At 40.2% G+C, this 21261-nt stretch overlaps 1 protein-coding gene across 1 annotated transcript in view; it reads left to right on the forward strand.

The window, feature by feature from the left end:
• Positions 1-16582, forward strand: part of LOC308700541 (uncharacterized protein) — a 36853-nt gene extending 20271 nt beyond the window's left edge. The window contains exons 3-5 of the mRNA XM_081382170.1: positions 7459-8791; positions 15325-15415; positions 15496-16582. Of these exons, the coding sequence (XP_081238296.1) occupies positions 7459-8791; positions 15325-15394 (1403 nt within the window). The 3' untranslated portion in view covers positions 15395-15415; positions 15496-16582. The remainder of the gene's footprint in view (positions 1-7458; positions 8792-15324; positions 15416-15495) is intronic.
• Positions 16583-21261: the final 4679 nt, after the last annotated feature.

Here is a 21261-nt window from a genome sequence, read left to right on the forward strand (position 1 = left end):
AAGAGCTCATTAATATGTAAGCTTTTCTCACCTGAGAAAGACAAAGAACCTCCCCAACGGCCCTATTAGGAGCTATCCTAATATAGCTCCTAATAGCCCTGTCATTCTGAGCAACCTTGCACAGTACTGTAAATGAGGAGATTTAAAAAAGAATGGCTTTTATATTTTTTTTTGGATTTATTTACAACACAACATAACCCAAAGATACACAACAAATGCCAAAAAAAACACTTCAAAGACAGAGACCTTTGTGCCATTCCTAAAAACATTGTACATACCTTTCATTTCCAAGGTGTTTGATTTTCACTTTACCATGTTCATGTTCCAGAGACTCATGTGAATGTTGAAGTCGGCAGGACTCAGTGGCATCTGGGCCCTGAAAAAAAAGTGAACATACTGATATCAAGAGAAAGGCCTGCACGATTTTGCAAATAAATATTAGATTTTTCTGGTTAAAATTGCTTTTTAAAATTCACAAAATACACACACACACACACACACACACACACACACACACACACAAATGTTTCCAACAATATATAATATAATGAACACCAGGTTTGTTGTGCCTTGTAGGCATAAGCTATGCGCAGTGCTGGGTAAAATAATAATAACAATAGATAGCAGTATAAATCTTCCAAAATATTTCAGTAACAACCAAGCTAGAGAAAAATATATTGATTATCATGTTACTTCAAATGTTTCCATTCGTTATGATGATATGAAATGAGATAATAGTAAAAACATGAAGCCGTTTGGTGTGTTTTGCTTATCAAATTTTCAAATGATACATTCAAACGCGATCGCGCTGCACAATCTGATACATTCAAACGCGATCGCGCTCAAATATAAAACATTATGGTTACCATACACATCTAAGTTTGACCAGATATCCACAAACACAGTAGGCTTAACAGTAAACATGGGTCTAAATATTATAATATTCCCCATATATCTAGCAACAGTTCAACTGCAATGTGACATTTATGCAACAATAACAAACTAATATGTAAAAATTTCTTACCTTAAATCTTTCTTGTCTTCAAATCGCGTTCTTCTTCTTTTGAGGTAGCCTAAATCCAATGTAAGCTCTGGCGCGTCTTTCAAACACAGTAAGGAGTAAGCTACGAAGTCTCTGCTTCTTTGTTTTGAGGTGATGAGGGCGTTTAGGTCTGATTCTCCGCATGGATCATTGGCATGTCAATCGCTTATTCGCTCGTAGGCGTGTTCAAATTAAATTTAATGAGGACGCGTTTGAGAAACTGTACATGCCGCTGCTTTCGTATGGATTACTTAAAAATAGAATATTTGTTTTTCATATTATTTACATACTTTAAAAATAGAGATTCCAAGCGTTGTATAGACATGCGTTTCAAGTCTGTGTGACAAACATTCGCTGAGTTACAGGTCATTTTCTGTCGCGTTTCAGAATGAGTTTCACATTGAGAGAGACGGCAGAAAGCGCATCATGTTTATTTTCTTTGTTTTACGAAAAACCAAAACATTTTGTTTTTATTATGAGTGTACACAAATAAAAGAAGACATTTAACAGTTTTGAATGATGTACAATACAAGTATGTAAAATCAAAATCAACGGAGTATTTTGCACTGATATAAAAAAAAAACGAGCAGATCACACCGGCGTGATTGTCGACCTCAGGGGGTTAATGAGCAGTGAATGCTTTTCTCTTTTTCTTTTGTTGCTTGATCAATATTTAGGACACAGACCGCATTAGGTTTATTACCCACTGTCACTTTAAGACATCGGATCATGTCCAATGACATGCGGATCCAAATGCACTGATGCACATCCAATACACTCAAAACTGTTTAAGACATAACCAACATAGTTTACGTGAATACTCTCCAAAATGGACATTTTGCCATAATGTTGTGTGTATTTGTCCATTCAGACACAAAAGTGCTCAATTCAGTACCCACGCGCTGTATAGGTGTCTATGTGCATTGCTGCACGCTTTGGGTCGGGTGTGTGCGCACAGAAAACCGTACCGAATAGAGCTTTTTTTTTTTTTGCGTCGTCACACTTATTCAGATTAGGGCTGTCACAATGTTAGATTTTTCACACCACGGTTATTGTGGCCAAAAGAATTCACGATATCGATATATCGCGATATCTATAGAATCTATGGGGGGGGGGGTAGTTATCAGTCAAATTAATTTTTACTTTGTTTATATAGTTTTTCTTTTTTACCCAACAAACATAAGGATACTGATAAACACAAGGCACATGCATTTTTACTTCTTGCTTAGCCTACTCAATCTATGGCAAATTTTTGTGAAGGAAGACAAGCATGTGAAGTTTATCTGGTTTCAAACTGAAGCCAAACACTGTCTGAATGTTTCCTGAAGAACTGAAAAGCTCTTAAACCTGTTGTTGCACTGGCACCAATAAAGTCATGCAGATAGCAGATTTGAATAAAATAATCAAGTGCAAATACAAATACAAAAATAAGATGAGTAAAGAAAATGGGGTTCTTAATTTTAATAATCACCCTTTATTAAATATATGAACACAGAAACCCCCTGTTAACAGTTAATGTCACGTTTCCCATTCCATGATGACTAGTAAAATAATATCCGCGTCGCGTCTATGACAACTCGAGGTATCGCACACCGGACACGCACTTTCTCAGTTTATGGACAGCAATATCATTATGTTTAAGGACATTATGGAATTGAGATCATGTCTGTACTATGTTATGATTATACTGTACATTTAAATACAATAGTTGCTGAGTCTGTGATCTGAACACTTTTTTCTGCGCTCTGTGTCGCGGCAGGATTTTGAACAAGGTCCTGAGCCGTTGCTGGGCGCCGCGGACAGACGCCGAATAGAACCGCGCTGTGCTTCTCGTCCGGTGTGTGTAGCCTACACTCAAACAGAATGTGTTCGAATTTTAAAGACGTGGCGCTGCGCTTCTCGTCTGGTGTGCGACCACCTCTAAGGTGCTGTTTTCTTTGAAGCCGAAGAACTCTGTTGTTAATACTGGCAAGCTCAGCTTACTTTTTTCGGGTGTGGACAGAGTGTTTCACTATAGCTGCGCGGGCGAGGACGAGCGCTGCGTCTAGAAAACGCCAATATCGCCAATACCGGTATATTGTATTGCTCTAAATTAACACGATGTCGATATTTCATGCTTTGAATATCACGATTATCGTCAATACCGGTATATTGCGACACCCCTAATTCAGATGTCTGCTTTATTCATTCTCCCAGACTTTTAATTTTTTTTTAATGTTTTATGAGACATGCAGCGCATGTCAACCCGTGTGCGGCTGGGTAGATCAGCACGTTACAGTACAAATGTGCATCTACCATAAACATAGGACATCAGTTCTGACTGGATCGCTTTCCAAATCGTCACTATCTAACATTTTTGTCTAGTTTTTATTCGTTGATGAAAATGTCAATATATTTTTGTCATAGTTTTTGTCATGCAAAACTAGTTTTTATTTAGTTATCGTCTCGTTTTCGTCTGTGAAAAAAATTTTGTTGAGGAAAATAATAAATTATTCGTCGACGAAATGAACACAACCGATAACTGAGAATGTCCCCACAAAACGTGAAAGTCTGGTCACCCTAAATTAGACTGACTAAGAAAAAAGACCACAAATATATTGAAATCTAAATGTATGCTTTAGCTAATATACACATTCACATAGCCGGGATAGCGCCCTTTAGCTAGCTAACGTTAGTAGCAAGCAGTTAGCAGACTGTTTCAATCCAATGAGTAATACAAATTAAAAAATCTATTTAAATTGTACTCACATCAAACTCGGGGATTGTAGTCCTACTCGGGTTCGATGGAGGAGATGCAGGGCTGTCTTGGTGCTCAATATTGTTAATTTCGTCACCTATTTTTAATTTAGTCTTAGTCTTGTGTCAAATGTCCTTGTTAGTTTTAGTCATATTTAGTCATTCACATATCTATTTTTGTTAGTCAAGTTTTAGTCAACTAAAAGTCTCGTCATTTTAGTCTAGTTTTAGTCAAAAGAAAACTCAAGGTATCTTAGTCAAGTTTTAGTCGACTAAAAGTCTTTTAATTTTAGTCTAGTTTTAGTCAAAAAAGAACTCAATATATTTTTGTCTAGTTTTAGTCAAAAAATTATATATATTTTTTAAAATAACACATTATTACTGAGATTATTACTGATAAACATTTCAGTAAAAAAAAGTGTTTCACATATCTCAAACATTGGTTAAATGTCATAATTACCTGACAAAATACACTTTTGTTGAATGATTTTTGTTGAATGCAAATGTTAAACGTGTCTGGTTTTCAAATTCTGATTTAGGACTCCAGCTTGACTGCACATCACATTTTTTACTTTATTGATACTGCTTTTAATCGTAATGCAACGGACTGGTCATCGAGACATAAGCTGTCATGTACAATAAAAGAGCCTGCACAGCGACAGGAAATATAATTTAACACAAAAAGCCTGTCTAGACGGTGGACTTCCGCTCAACATTTTTTGTTGTTGTTTTTATTGTTTGTTTTTTGAGCGGCGTGTGGGCGAATTCTTTCTACGCACACACTATTTTATTTCTTGATAACAGACCGCTGCTAACACCGTTGCCATGAAAAACAGAGCGTTGCCATGAACACAGGATTCTAACCATAGAGACGGAGCGCACTATTTTCTTTAGCGGAAGCAATACAACCGTTTTTAAATCAATAAACTTCTTTTAAATCATAATTTTGTCTCAAATTATTGATTTGTTTTGTAGGTAGAAATGTAATAAAGGGGATCCGAACTCATTCTGAATATTTTAAAGGTTTAACGTTAACCCTCTGGAGTCTGAGCGGTTTTCTGGGCCCTGGAGGTGTTCTGACATGCTCTGACATTTGTGCTTTTTTCAGTTATTTATAAACACGTTAATGGCAAAGGTGTAAATTCACTCTATATAGCACAAACAGGCTACCAAAATATGTGATCACCATGCATGTATATTTTTTTAATTTTTAAGAGAATAATGTTTATGCGTGGTTATTGAAAAAAAAATAAAAATGAAAGTTGCTGAAATAAGACCACAAAACTCATAATAAATATGTGTCAATAAGACTTTTGACTAATGGATGTTGTTCCTTCGAGTTTTGGCTTCAAAATTATGTGAAAATAGTCTTGCTTTATCGTTCACATAAAACAATACATTGATTTAAATTGATGTAAAACAGGTTTTGTTTGGAAAGCCAATATGCGAGGGGGGCGTGAATGAGGAGTGGTTTACACCTGAGAATACAATGTCCCACCCACTCTGCATAATGACTCTGCATAATGAGCCATTCATTCAGGTGTGACACTGACTGAGCCACTCCATCCGTTATGATGATATGAAATGAGATAATAATAAAAACATGAAGCCGTTTGGTGCGTTTTGCTTTCATCCAAAATATGATACAGTACATTCAAACGCGCTCGCGCTCAAATATAAAACATTATGGTTACCATATACATATCTACGTTTGAGCAGATATCCACAAACACAGTAACAGTAAACACGGGTCTAAATATTATAAGATTCCCCATATATCTAGCAACAGTTCAACTGCAACGTGACATTTATGCAACAATAGCAAACTAATATGTAAGAATTTCTTACCTTAAATCTTTGTCTTCAAATCGCGTTCTTCTTCTTCTGAGGTAGCCTAAATCCAATGTAAGCTCAGGCACGTCTTTCAAACTCGACGAAAAGTGAAGTGAAGTGTTTTGTTGTTGAGGTAATGAGCGCGATCGCGTACCATGTGGAGATTTGCATGTGAATATCTTTTGCGCGAGTGGGCGTGGCCAAATTAACTGTAATGAGCAAGCGTTTGAGAAGCTGGACATCTTGTTGGTTTTATACAAATTACTTAAACAGAGAATGTTTGTTTTCGTTTTGAATCCGATCATTTAAAAGTACACACTTAAATGTTTATAAAGGTATATGGCTCATAAATGTGTGACAAGTATTCGCTGAGTTTTGATTCAGTTTATAGACGTGCTCAAGAAAAAAAAGTTCACCGCGACAGAGAGGCAGAACGTACACCCTGTTTATTTTCTTTATTTTACAAAAGCACAATGTTTTGATTTGATTGTAAGTGGACACAACAGAATCGATTGATGTAGAAACTCCTATGGAAAATCAAAGTCAACAGAGTATTTATGAGTTTCTTTTACACTGATAAAAAAAAAGCGAGCTGGTATCGCCGGCGATACTGTCGATCTCAGGGGGTTAACAGCTGATGAAAAAGACGAAAATGAAGAGAGATTTTATCTTGGTTTTCATTTTATGCAGAACATTTTCGTCTCGTCTTTTTTCGTCAACAATAATGCATGTTAATTTAGTCTTAGTCAGCGTTTTTGGACAGTGGTGCAGTCTTGCCATCGTCTCGTCTTAGTCATGAAAAAAAAGGGCGTTGACGAACATATTTCGTCTCGTCTGATGAAATTAACACTAGTGCTCAATATGTTTGACCTCTTCCTTACCGTTTAACCAACGCAACATATTTGCGATGTCATTAAGCCATGTGATAAAAGTACCACGAAACAAGTCTCCGGGTGAGTAGCCGGTCAGTGATAGTAACTATAGGAACAGCATGAGAAGACGCGCTCTGTTGTAGTCAGCGGCAGCGCTTGGTTGGTTAAATTTTCCATTTTCTAAGCAAGTTACCCTAATAGGCTAGTAATAAATGAACACACATACAAAAATGTCTTTCGTCCTGTAAGCGTCCTGGAGAATATTTCTGTTCGCCCTAAACACATTTTCTATCGTCCCCAGGACGATAGGACGCCATTAGTCTCGAGCCCTGATTTAAAGCCAGTTAAAGTTATGACTACTCTACACTTTGAGCTTGTGAAGTTTCTACAGACACTGCAACGGTTGTGAAATGACGTCACATTCTGCTGCAGCTTTTTTACAAACACAAGTTCAACATATAACAAATAGCCTAATAATAATAATAATAATAATATAAAACTAATCCACTCCACCTGAATGCTAAACGCTTGTGTTATTTTTCACAGTGTAATTCACTTTAGCTTGTGTTTCTGGTGTCCCACTTTCACATGCGCATGAATGGAAGTCAGTGCAAGGAAAGGTCTAGTGTGAACGGCCATTAATAATTGCGTTTTTAGTAAAATATAATATCAATCTCAAAGTTGGTGTCAAAATATGGCAGAATTGCATATTTTAATGTTAATATTTTCGATAATTGTGTCATTGATCAAACATATTTAATAGTTCTTGCTAAAGAAGAAAGGGATTTGTGCCTATAATTTTTAAAAAATAGTAACTGGAAGAAAGGCATCAAATTATCATAATATTTTAGAGCAGTTGTCTACTTTCTACCATTACATCAGGGCTCACTTTCATGTCCTTTGACTTAATATTTCTCTCTTTGAGTTATTTTGATGTACTGAAAATTAAATTGAATATTTTTTCTTTCATGTCAGACCTGATGGAAGAGAGCGAGGAGAGTGAAGAACTGAGTGAAGTGGAGGAGGAGAGTGAAGAACTGAGTGAAGTGGAGGAGGAACATCATGTCCAACCTGGAGGAAAACCTTTGAGTCGCTCAAAGACTAAAAATACATTTTTAAAGAAAAGAAGAGCCAAGAAATCTTTGACCTGCACTCAGTGTGGAAAGAGTCTCACAACCAAACGAGGTCTTGAGATTCACATGAGGATCCACACTGGAGAGAAGCCGTTCTCATGTGATCAATGTGGAAAGAGTTTCACACAAATAACAAATCGTAATCAACATATGAGGATCCACACTGGAGAGAAGCCGTTCTCATGTGATCAATGTGGGAAGCATTTCTCAAATAAACATCATCTTAAAAGTCACATCAGAGTTCACACCGGAGAGAAGACGTTCTCATGTGATCAATGCGGCAAAACTTTTCGTCATGCATCAGTCTTGAAGGTACACATGAGAATTCATACGAAGGAGAAGCCACATTCATGTTCTGTGTGTGGAAAGAGTTTTTCACGGCTGCAATATTTACATGAACATGAGAAAACTCACAATGGTGTGAGAGAGTACATGTGCTTTGAGTGTGAGAAGACTTTTACAGCAGCGAACAGTTTAAAACAGCACCAGAGAATTCACACTGGAGAAAAACCTTACATGTGTTCACACTGTGACAAGAGATTCAGTCGGTCAGAACATCTTAAAGCACATGAGATGATCCACACTGGAGAAAAACCTTACATGTGTTCACACTGTGACAAGAGATTCAGTCAGTCAGCAACTCTGAGATCACATGAGAGAATTCACACTGGAGAAAAACCTTACAAGTGTTCACACTGTGACAAGAGTTTCAGTCAGTCAGTAGTTCTGCAAAGACATGAGAGGATCCACACTGGAGAAAAACCTTTCAAGTGTTCACACTGTGACAAGAGATTCAGTCGGTCAGAACATCTTAAAGCACATGAGAGGATCCACACTGGAGAAAAACCTTACATGTGTTCACACTGTGACAAGAGATTCAGTGAGCCAGCAGATCTGAAAACACATGAGAGGATTCACACTGGAGAAAAAGCTTACAAGTGTTCACACTGTGACAAGAGATTCAGTCAGTCATCACATCTGAAAACACATGAGAGGATTCACACTGGAGAAAAACCTTACAAGTGTTCACACTGTGACAAGAGATTCAGTCAATCATCATCTCTGAAAAAACATAAGAAGATCCACAGCAGAGAGAAGTCGAACAAAACTCACCTAAAGCTACACACGAAGATCCATGCAGTAGAGAAATTACATCATCACAGTCTGAGATCACAGTAAGTAGTTTATTTTCATGTGCTGAGCAACAAAGTCTCTTCTGTGTAAGTTAGGCACACAATCACCCTATAGCCAAATCTCTCCTCTCCACCTATAGCTGGTGTGTGGTGAGCACAGGACACTTTGTTGATTGATTGATATCTATTAACTTGTGTTGAACCAACATGAATGTCTAATTTGTCAGTTCAGATCAATGAAAAAAAAAAAAAAATTCGCTCTCTGACAGTAGGTGGCGCTCATGTAAAGCATAAATACAGCACTATACAGGGCTCTAGACTAAGACTAAATAGTCACATTTTGCGACCTTTTTTAAAAGAGAGCTGCCATTTCTGCTGCATACGAGAAACATCACACAGCAAACGAAAGCAGAATGAAACCAAGCTACTCGTTTGAGCTGTGCAGCGCAAACAGTTTATCCGCTCGGAGCAATACTAGACAGCAGTTTACTCGTGAGCCGATCTCGATCACGCAACAACATTACTACACAGAGCTGGCAGATCCATTGAGAAAGCATTTTAAAGGGATAGTTCACCCAAAAATTAAAAATTAGCCCATGTTCCCTTACAACAGGGGTGTCAAACTCATTTTCACTGAGGGCCACTTCAGCATTATGGCTGCCCTCAAAGGGCCGGTTGTAACTGTAAGACTTTTAAAATGTTAATTTGTCTGTTTATTTGATTGTTACTTAAGTTACAAATATTGTATATGCATTTGCAGGGGTGTTTCTAGGTTTTAAGAACATAAGGGGATGAGCCCGAAACATGAGGGGCTGGGTAATAATGATTTGATACAGAGAATAATGTATCATTGTATATATGCAGGGGTAAACTGGCTCAAAAATTCAGCCCTGGCACTATAGCCACACCAGCCCACATTACCACACAGACACACTCATTCAAATGTGAGGTAGTTAGGGGTGTTCGGGGACATGCTCCCCCGATAAAATTTGGATTTCTCGGACCTACATATGTGCATTTTAAGGTGTTTAAAGGCCAAAAAATTTGGATAACAATAGCTTTAAAAGCATGTCAGTGGGCAGTAGCATAAATTATTTGTCAAGATAACAGATTCTTAAAAATGAGAATGAGGATAAATATTGCAATGAATGATCCACACTACAAAATGGAAATGCAGAATGTTTCTGCTTATTGTTGACAATACACAATCACATATTCCAAACAAGAATGGCCTTAAATAAGAAATCTTTCAAGGATTATTTTGCATAGATGTTACATTTCAATCAAAACCCAGTGCAATCTTTTTGTGTCCAGAGGCAAATTTGCATTTTATATTACCATTATAGATTGGTTTCAGCTACTTGTTTCTTTCAGTTAATCAATGTTTTTGGCACTAATCAGTTTAAAGTTCAATTGTTCACTCATAAAGACAGTCACTTGTCGCCACCTACTGGCTTAATGATGCAAGTGGCACAAACACAGACAAGCGGAGTGATACAAATGGTGAATAATACTGGTACATATTATATGAAATATTATGTAATATATTTAATATATTTAAATAAATATATTATTATATTAAAATAATATAAAATATCAATATATTATTCTTCAATCAGTTCTATGCAGAAGAATCAGATTTAACAGATTTATTTTTTGACCAATTGTCAAAATAAAGTATAGTCCTACAAAGATATTTTATCAGAGCATGAGCAGAGCAGGGAGAACGAGAGGATCGTGATTCGTGTAATTTTACCAGTGTTGCCCAGCACGGATATACACACCATTACAGCACAGTAGTGCTATTGCAAAAAGAAACAAGTCCAGATAAATTTCATGTTGGCACGTTTTTTTTAGCGGACTTTGCCTTTCCGGTGAGCGTGAGCAGAGCTCGCAACACACACACACACACACACACACACACGGAGGACGTTGCTTGCGGAACATTGAGCAGAACGCGCTGTGAACCTGGAGCGGAGAGCACAGCGCACACACACAGCGGAACGCGCTTAGAAGTTATGCATCTTCGGAAGCGGACTCGCACGCAAAGTCATAAAACACGCTGAGCCAGAGTCACACCATCGCCGAACACGGAGGGCCGCGGCGGCTTTTTAGTATCTTTCAGCCAAAAAACGAAAATGTTATTTTCGGCCGAAAATTTCCGGCAGCCTAAATTTCGTTGCATCCCTAATTTTAAGACACCCATATGCTCTCGCGGGCCATATAAAATAATGTGGCGGGCCGGATTTGGCCCGCGGGCCTTGAGTTTGACACATGTGCCTTACAAGAAAGGTTCTCTCGTACTGCGTTGCAAACGCTATGGGAAACTCCTTTCTCGAGAATTATAAAAAGCAGAGGAGTAAGTTACCTAAGTCTCTAATTCTTTGTTTCGAGGTAATGAGGGTGTGTACAGGTCTGCGTTTCTCCGCGTGGATCATTAGCATGTCAATCGCTCATGCGCGCGTGGGCGTGGTCACAATGGAGTTAATGAGGACGCGTTTGAGAAACTACATGCCGCTGATTTCATATGGATTGCTTAAACAGAGAATATTTATTTTTTATATAATTTACATACTTTAAAAATAGAGACTCCAAGCGTTGTATAGACATGCGTTTCAAGTCTGTGTGACAAACATTCACTGAGTTACAGGTCATGTGATGTCGCGTTTCATAATGAGTTTCACATTGAGAGAGACGGCAGAATGCGCATCATGTTTAATTTCTTTGTTTTACGAAAAACACATTTTGTTTTTATTATGAGTGCACACAAATAAAAGAAGACATTTAACAGTTTTGAATGATGTACAACACAAGTATGTAAAATCCAAATCAACAGAGTATTTTAAATCTCTTTTACACTGATATGAAAAAAAGAGCAGATCACGCCGGCATGATTGCCGACCCCAAGGGTTTAAAAGGATAGTTCACCCGTACTGCATTGCAAACGCTATGGGAATCTCATTTCTCGAGAATTATTGAAGCCTTTATTTTAAAACGCATTGCAGCTGCACAGCTAGAGCATCATAGCTCGAGCGCTAGCAAGCTGATTGGCTGTGCTGCAGCAACTGCACAAACCTATGGCGAGTTGCAGAGATGAGCGGTCCAATCGGAGCGCCAAAATAGGCATGGTTGAAGAGTATAAATTCAGAGAAAACTCGCCATATGACAGATTTAATCTCCTTCAGTTCGAGCTCTGTATCTCACCTCGTCTTTCTCGAGTCTTTCTAAGCCTTCTCGCCGTCGAGCACCCCTTCAGTGGACCAGCTTCAGCGCCGTCATTCCTCGCCCAAGCTGATCGTTTCCCTGTGACATCCGACGAGATATCCTTTACAAGCTTTCTATCTAAAAGAGCAGAACGCGTTGTTTCAAATACCACTCCCCATCTGAGAATTCTGCAGGATTCCCCTTCATGGGTTGGACGGTCATACCCAGTGTGCTGTCCACCTCGGTCCTGAGCACGCCGAGGCAGCACTCACTAAAGGCAGCTGCCTTTCATGCGACAGCATGCACGTATCGGCGCTTCGATTCATGCTCGCTCTAACTACTTCAGAGAGCGGGCCCACCCATCTTCCGCCCATAGAGCCCCGTAGGAATCGGCGCAAGCAGAGGATCCACGAGCGCGGTGATCTGAGCGCCTGCACACCGGGTCCCTCCCCGCATGCCTCGCCTTCACCTTCTTATACTTCTCCTGTATTATTCACAAAGAGTGACCAATGCCCCTCTCTCCAAGCGGCTGTACTCGGTGGATCTGCAGAGGACCTGGATGACGCAGTTGGTGACGGCGTCTGAGTGTGAGGATTGGTCGGGCTCCGTGGACCCCGCCCTCCTTCTCAGACCGAAAGAATCGGCACCAGAGCAAGTATTAACGCTGAGCTTCTCCGCGTTGTCACTCATGCTGTCGACGAACTGGGACTCGACAGGACCGCCTTCCTCGACTCAATGGTCTCCACGACAGGTTTCTTTGGCCCTTCCGACAGAGGCTTTGCAGAGCGTTTCACAGAGGCTCAGAAAGCTTCCAATGCAATGAAGCACTTCCTATCGAAGAGCTCCAGTTCGGCTTCACAGTGCCCTTAGAGTGCGCCGCAGCCAGAGAAACCAGCACCACAGGTTTTCCAGCCCCGCCCAGCGGCTGAGACCGGCCCGCGCTACAAGCCAGCAAAGCACTACCCACTCCCCAAGCGCCAAGGTCCTCGTCCAAAGCTCACACTGGACTACGAGCCTAAGAAGCCGTCCTAGCCGGGGAAAAGAGGGGTTCATGTCCCGCTTCGGCCGTACCACACCTGAAGATCGCTTGAGTGTCTCTCACAGCCCCCTCATCAGTTCAGGCAGTTGGAGTAGTGCTAAATGCACAACATGGGCCCGTCATTTGTCACGCATCCCTGCACCCAAACACTGTTTTAACAGCGACCCACACAAAGCAAGAATTGAGCAAATTTCCTCACATAAACCTCTGTCAGGTCGAGCCCTCGAGTCTGGGCGCTTCGCCTTCAGATATGATCCAGCCGCTGGCTTATCGGGCTCTGCTTGGCATGCCATCCCCGAAGTGTCAGATTGGGTGATGAATATCATAATGAACGGTTACTTGCTTCAATACACCCGCAGGCCTCCGCTCTTTTGCACTATAACTTACACTTCGGTAGGGAGCACTATGGCTCATGTCCTTCACTCCGAAGTATCGAATCTGCTGGCAAAAGGGGCTATCGAGATAGTTCCCGCATCATAAAGCGAGTCGGGCTTCTACAGATGTTACGTTCTGAAGAAAGACTGCGGCCTGAGACCCATTTTATATCTCAGACACCTGAACATGGCCCCCATGGTACGGCCATTTAGGATGCTTACGACCATCACATCCTGGTGCAGATCCGCCCAGGAGACTGGTTCTTCTCAGTAGATCTAAAAGACGCTTACTTTCACACCTAAGTGAACCCCCATCACAGGCCATTCTTGAGATTCGTCTTTGAGGGGCAGACATATCAATACACTGTCCTACCATTTGGTCTGGCTCCAGCGCCTCATACAACCATGAAGTGCATAGATACGGCTCTCTCCCCCCTGAGACAGCGGTCAATGCGTATTCTGAACTACCTCGACGACTGGCTCATACTGACTCTGGAGTCCCATACTCACAGGGCCTGGCTCCTTGGCCATCTCAAAAGCCTCGGGTTCAGGGTAAACTTTGGCAAGAGTGTGCTGTCCCCCAGCCAACGGATCACATTCCTGGGAGCAGTTCTCAACTTGTTCACATGAGAGCATGGCCCATGCTGGGCCGGGCTCTGTCAATTCGGCGGCTCGCCGCGTTGTTCAAACTGGGCTCCCGTGTACCCCTCAGTTTCGAAGGGTTTTGGGCCTTATGGCTTCAGCATCGTCAGTACTCCAGCTAGGCCTACTGCATATGCTGCGCCCCCTTACGAGGCGTTCAAGCCTTGTAAATATCAGGGTAAACCAGCGCTGTACCAGAGCTCTGGCCCCCTGGAAGGTCACCAGCTGGTATCCGCTACATAAATCGCCATGGCGGTCTCAGGTCTCGCAACCTGTTCATAACAGCCAAACAGCTACTGCTATGGGCTCACGCCAACTTACGCTCACTCAGGGCAGCTCACGTACCAGGCACGGTGAACGTGGGGGCAGACATGTTATCTCAGGGCAACGTTCCCCCAGAGAAATGGTCTCTCCACACCCGGATGGTTCTTTTGTTATGGGAAGTCTTCGGCAAGGCAGAGGTAGACCTCTTCGCCTCAGAAGATAACTCTCATTGCCCAACCTTCTTTTCAAAGAAAAGGGACGCGCTGGCCCACGAGTGGCCCAGCCTCCCCCTTTATCCATTCCCTCCGGTCTCAATGCTCCCTCAATTCATTGAACGGATCAGGAACACAGAGTGCGTAGTCCTTCTTGTAGCCCCCCTCTGAAGAACCCAGATTTGGTTCCCAGAGTTGATGCAGCTGTCCATGACAACTCCGTGGCCGATTCCGCTGAGGATCGACCTCCAAACAGGACGATCTGGCACCCCCATCCTGACTTGTGGACCCTTCATGCATAGCCTCTTAACGGGTAACCCAGGACCCCCCAGAAGGTGTCCTGAATACCATTGGAGGTTAGAGATTCGTCCTCTAGGCGCCTCTACCACCACAAATGGTCAGTGTTCTCTAGCTGGTGTCTAGCTCGGAACCTCGACCCCCCCATAGTTGTGAAGAGCTGTTGGACACTGGGTGCTCCCCCTCCACGCTCAAAGTGATTGTGGCAGCTTTTGCAACTTTTCACTCGCTGGTGGCTGGCTCTTCCTTTTGGACATCCAACAACAAAACACCTCAATTGCTTAGGGGACATTTGTGTCTCCAGCTGCTCTGGTGTCGAAACACTGGCGGACTGTGTTTAGCTCACTCAGGGCGGGTCTACGCTAAAACTGCAGTGTCCGTCAAACACCATGTAAAAGTGAATTTTGCATAACAGGTGCCCTTTAAGTCACATGACCAATCTCACTATTTTTTAAACATGTGAATAGCCTAGTTCAGAGTCTGAAATATTAATAATTCCTCTCGCATCATGTCTGTTAGAAATGAAACTTGTTTTTTTTTTAGCAGAACTCCCAGAAAGCATCTGGAAGGAGTGGACAGAGAGAACGCCAGTGATCCAGAATCTGCAGAATGAAACGCACTGAAGAACAAAGAGGTTGGTGTTTATTCTTGATTCCTCATTCATTCACATTTGTGTCTCATTTGAAATCTCACTTGATTTATTGTTTCTTTTAGACCTGATGGACGTGAACGAGAAAGGAATAACGGAAGCCAAAAAATCTGTTTCCTGCCCTCAGTGTAAATACGCTTCACATGGAAAAGTCTTAAAGTTTAGATGAGAGTTCTGCCTTCTCATTCTGAAGAAGTGCACCAGAAAAATACACCGGAAAAAGATTCTATGTTCAGGGAGCTGAAGAAGAGGCTGAAACACTTTCAAGAGAGACATGAATCTGAAATTAATTTGAACTTGTTCATTGTTTGAGATCTGTCTCTGTTCGTTTTCACTTAATTAAACTCAATTAAACTAATTATCATTTTATCAACAGCTTATTGTTATTGTCCTGTTTAAGGAGTTCGGTCTAACACCGAACGACTGAGGTGCCTGAGCTGTGAAGGGAAGCCCCTATAAGGATGGCTCTTCTCTCGCTTTTTCAGTTCCTTTTTCTCTGCGCCAGCGCCGAAAACGTCATAAGACACAGACATCCCAGGATATTGCAGCTGTTGTCAGAGAACTGTCCGGGGGATTAAAGAACATTACTATTACAAGTTCCTCTGCTGAATAGTGGCTGCGTATCTCTTGAGTAAGGGCTTTGTGTCTATTATAACCTAATGTGCCTTTCATAACCTACTGAGCCTCTCATAACCATGTCAAGTCAAGTCATCCTCATTTATATAGTGCTTTTAACAATGTAGATTGTTTCAAAGCAGCTTTACAGAGATAAACGTATAATTTATGGTAACAGAGATTGTGCCTTTCATAACCCAATGTGCCTCTCATATCCAAATGTGCCTTTCATACCCTTATGTGTCTCTCGCATCCCTGTTCCTCTTTTTGAAATGATTATGTCAGCCATGCTGCTTCTAATTACAATGTAACAAGGCAGGACCTGAATTCAGCAAGAATTCAAGGCTATATAAGAAGACTGATGAGGACGTATCGCTCTTCCTTGCAACCAACGGCTGATACGCCAGCATTTATCAGATGCAAGAAGCTTTAAGCCTAGCTATTATCTATCTGTTAGTTAGTACTCATTTATAAATCTGTAACAAGTATTCCTTTCATTTGATTCTTTTTAATAAATTTTGTTAAAACATTTATTGTAATCATCTGACTGGACCTTGGATTTTTGAGTACGAGTCATATTCTTCGACCTGGATCCTTCCTGGAGAAAACGACACCAGAGGGTGAGCATTCTTTTAATAAAAGAATAGTCATTATGAGATTTGATTGATCATTTAGCCTAGCCAAAGAGGCAGCATATAAAAATATTGTTGTATTGCGATCAAGGTTTAAGAGTACCACAAAAGGCAACTTATAATACAAAGGGGAGATCTATTATTGTTATAATAGAATACGAATTTGTATAGACTGATCACCTAACTCTTGAGTACACGACTAAAGGAAAGGCTCTTTAGTTACCGCAAGATTATCTATCTATCTATCTATCTATCTATCTATATATATATATCTATATATATATATCTATATATATATATATATATCCTAGGGAGGATGTAGGATAATTGGGAACGGTATTAATCGTGATAATCCATCACAGAGCCTGGGGAAGGCCTGGCTGACACGCTAGATGTTACGAGTGCTACGCTCACTTGATTGCCCTAAACAAACGCATGTAGACAAATGTTGACGTTGAAATCCAAAGTGGTACATTTATTCCAATATTCCAGCACATTGCCCATAGCAGTTCCCATCAGCCTAACAATACAAGGCGCCGTGCCCAAGTGGTCAAAAACCTTTATACCTGAGGCCAATTTACAGACATGCGCCACCCAGTGCTAGACAAAAGAAATTACAACCTGAATACAAAGCAGCATTTAGCTCTTACACACCGGCCCCTAATTGTTGATGGCCAGCAGGCACAACAACTCAAACACAGACATCCCAAGTCTCCCGGAAGTTCCGGGAGTCTCCCGCATATTGATAGCGGCTCCCTGATGCCCGCAAATCAGTTAAAATCTCCCGGAAGCAAGAGCGCGCAAGCGTAGCGCGCGCACGGCAGAGAGAGGGAGCGAGAGACCTTGCGTGTGTGCGCTAGTGTGCGTGTGTGCCTCGGGATTTTATCTCTACTTTCGAACCGAATTAATCAGAACCCCCCCCCCCCCCCGTTGGAGATTTCTCGAACCGAACTAATCAGAACCGAATCCCCCCTGCCCCCCCTCCCCCCCCCCGTTGGAGATTTCTCGAACCGAATACATAACCCCCCCCCCCGTTGGAGATTTCTTGACTCCCGGAAATGACTTTGTGCAGGTTGGGATGTCTGCAAACATATGAAACAAAAGGAACCAAAAAGTTACAAAATACCATGAGATAATCAAGATGATACCTTCACAGTTATACCCCATACACTAAACAAAGTTTGGTCACAGGTCTTTCAATGACATTAGATTTTGTCTGCAACTTCACAGAACGTACTTGGCCCTGCTTATCAGGAAAAACTTCAAGTACACTTGCGAGTGGCCAAGAACCACGAGGAGCCAAAGCATCCATGATGACCACAATATCTCCAGCCTTCAAACTCTTCTTGTCATTCCACTTTTGCCTCTCTTGAAGAGTATGGAAGTAAAATAATAATACCACGTAGGCTCACTATTGGCCGACGCTGGTCATGTGTGATACGTGGTGACGTACAACACAGACGCGCTGCGCAAAAACAATACGCAAAAAGATCCGAGGCCCAGAGAGAAGGAAATGAAAAGTTGAATAAAGTCGTTATTTTTGTTTGTTTTTGCGCACAAAAAGTATTCTCGTCGCTTGATATACATAAGATTGAGCCACTGTAGTCACTTGGACTATATTAACGATGTCTTTAATACATTTTCTGGGCCAGCAAGTTTCAATCACTGAGAATCCTATGGAGGAGTTAAACAACTCTAAGATTTCATCAAAAATATCATCAAAAGTAAGGTCTTACGGGGTTGGAACAACATGAGGGTGAGTAATTATTTTTGGGTGAACTATCCTGTTAGGGGTTAACAGTTTAGGACCCAAGGACCAGATGTTTGAAAGAAGACCCGGAGTCAGAATTATAAAAAATTGAAGAAAAGTTTTACTGAAAATAATTTGCAGTTTCATCAGCAGAAGTCAGCTTCAAGACTCACACAGGAGTTCGTAGGCCGCCCCCCTTACAGTTACAAAGATCACAGCAGTTACACCATTTCCAAGGTCTAAGCTACGTCATTGCTCACAGGTTGAATGATTCTGATTGGCTAAGAAATTGATAAACATAGTAATTTTCCACACATATACAGATAGACTGAAGCATATCTCCTTCGATTATACGGCTGACAATCTGACCCTGAAGTTAGGCACGTCATGACCTTCCAGTTCGCAGATTTGGGTTGCTGGGCGCCAGCATGTCTCGAACAACAACTCAGTCAATCTCCAACAATGCCAGTGGTTCCTTAACCTGTAAGCAAGAAGACTAACACACACACCGACACACATCTTTTCCAAGGTTGGATTTGGCCAGGCTCTAACTATAAACAGGAGTCTCGGCTCAAAACATCAAGATAAGTTCTTTCTCTCAGGATAGGACACTTTATTCTAAATGGAAAGTATATGCTTTAAATGACAAATGGTCCCTTAAACTATAGACTTTAATGACCCCTATGTGTTTTAACACGTTTAAGACCTTTCTCAAACACAAAACAGTTCCCTATTTAATTCCTGGAAGCAATGGGCAAGCAATTCAAATATCAAATACAGACATTAAAGAATACATGAAAAGAACATTTCAGTAATCACACTGGTAACTTCTATAACAAAGTAAAATCTCCAGAGAAGTCATTCAACTCATGTGATATTTAGAACGAAAAATATTGATTAATACCTTGATTATAATCCCTCATCACATACATTGAAGCAGCAGTGGATTCCAATCCACTCCCTTCAGTCCCCCGTTTTAGACCAATGTGGGGTCCTAAACACCACATCTGGTCTTTCCATAAAGGCTGCTTCAAAAGGTTTGGTTTCTGACCCATGCTCCTCTATCAGGTTACATTTTTATAAAACAGACAATTTCTTTTTCCTTCAAGGACTTAACATGAACATAATATCACACATAGCACATATATATAATTGATCTTCAGAACCTTTGGACATAGCTGTCTTTACATGTCTTACATAGCTGTTATTCATTTTGGCGAATTTGGTTTTATCATCCACTAACTGATACAAAACAAGTACATATTTATTCTCTGGAAGCCGGGCTAAATAAGCAAGCACTGTTGCTGTATTCCTAGCATGGGCTAGACCCGCAGTCACTACTCAGATCCTAAATACAGACATGGTCTATAATCATAAATACCAGGATATGTTCATAAAACTATAATTTCCAATTCCTTTTATAATAAACTAAGAAAGATAGTTAATCCATTATTTTTTACTACCCCCATTATAGACCCTTTAGGTTCAAAACACAATGGTTATCAAACTGAAAATAAACTACAACAAAAAATAAAAATAATAATATAATAATAATAATAATTAAGACCCATAATAATCCATCAAAGTACTTTAAGTTTCTACTGAATTCATCCTTCAGTTTACAGTCACAGCATGTAACATCTTGTACTTTTTTTTTTTTCAAAAATAGAAATAAAATAAAACAAATTCATCATCATTTCAATCATTATTTTACCACTAAAATATAGAATTGTTCCCCATTCTGCTTAATAAAACTTTTGTTCATTCCTCATCTTTATAACGCGTTAATCCCTGTTAATCATACTCAATGCCTTATTATTTTTATCTGAAACTCACTTTTCATATCATTTCAACTTAATTTGACTTAACAGGTGTTCATAAGTAGTTCCATAAAATCTATCAGAAATTTTATTTTCATAACATTATTTTTAACTTTATTTTCCATTATAACTACTTCTCACAGTATTCCTCTATCAAATGGTTAGTCTGAAAATCCCCCAAAAATATTATCAGTATTGTCTCAGTCTCACTTATATTTACTGTTTTTCACAAACCAAAATATTATGTTACTCGAATCTCAACCCTTAAGACAGCCATATAGCTGCTTTCTTCTTTAACCTTTATTACCTAAATTGTAGTTTTCTTAGACATCTAATGTCATACATCCATTTAATGGATTGAGAAATAAAACTTTTTAGAAGTTATATCCACTCCTCCTTTGTTCGCCCACCGGCCTTTCATAAAATGAGGGCGCTCTCTCTGGATAATTTGGATAGTGACTTAGCCAATGTGTCACTTTGTCTCTCTGCCATCAAGTCTATTATTTTTACGTTTACCATTATGATCCCACCTAACCTAGGTGTCTTATTTAAATTTAGACCCTCGGTTGAATTTAGACAAGAGTTTTTACCCCATAATGGATGACAATCTTAAACTTCACAATTCCAATTTACATAAATTCTAATCCAGAGAGTAATTCAGAACAACATCATAAATGACAAAAGTAGTCATAACTACCAGTAACAGACAGAGCTGGAAAACCAATCCAATTAAAGCTCGTCCAATGTTCTGTATCGTCTTTTCATCAGATTGACTCAGAATTATCAGCTTCTTTAAAGTTTGTCGTTACTTAACCCATCTGTAATGGTAAAACACTCATTCCAGAGGTTAATGACAAAATATTCACAAAATCAGGAAATAATAGTACCACAAACTAACACATACAAGACATGAAGTGCAGTCACCATCACACGCACTCATTCTAGACACACATGTTAACTGCTCATTTTCAATGTTCACTTTTTATATTAACTCTAAAAATATTTACTTCACAT

The sequence above is a fragment of the Scardinius erythrophthalmus genome (assembly GCF_964197995.2).
Source record: "Scardinius erythrophthalmus genome assembly, chromosome: 1".
NCBI lineage: Eukaryota > Metazoa > Chordata > Actinopteri > Cypriniformes > Leuciscidae > Scardinius > Scardinius erythrophthalmus.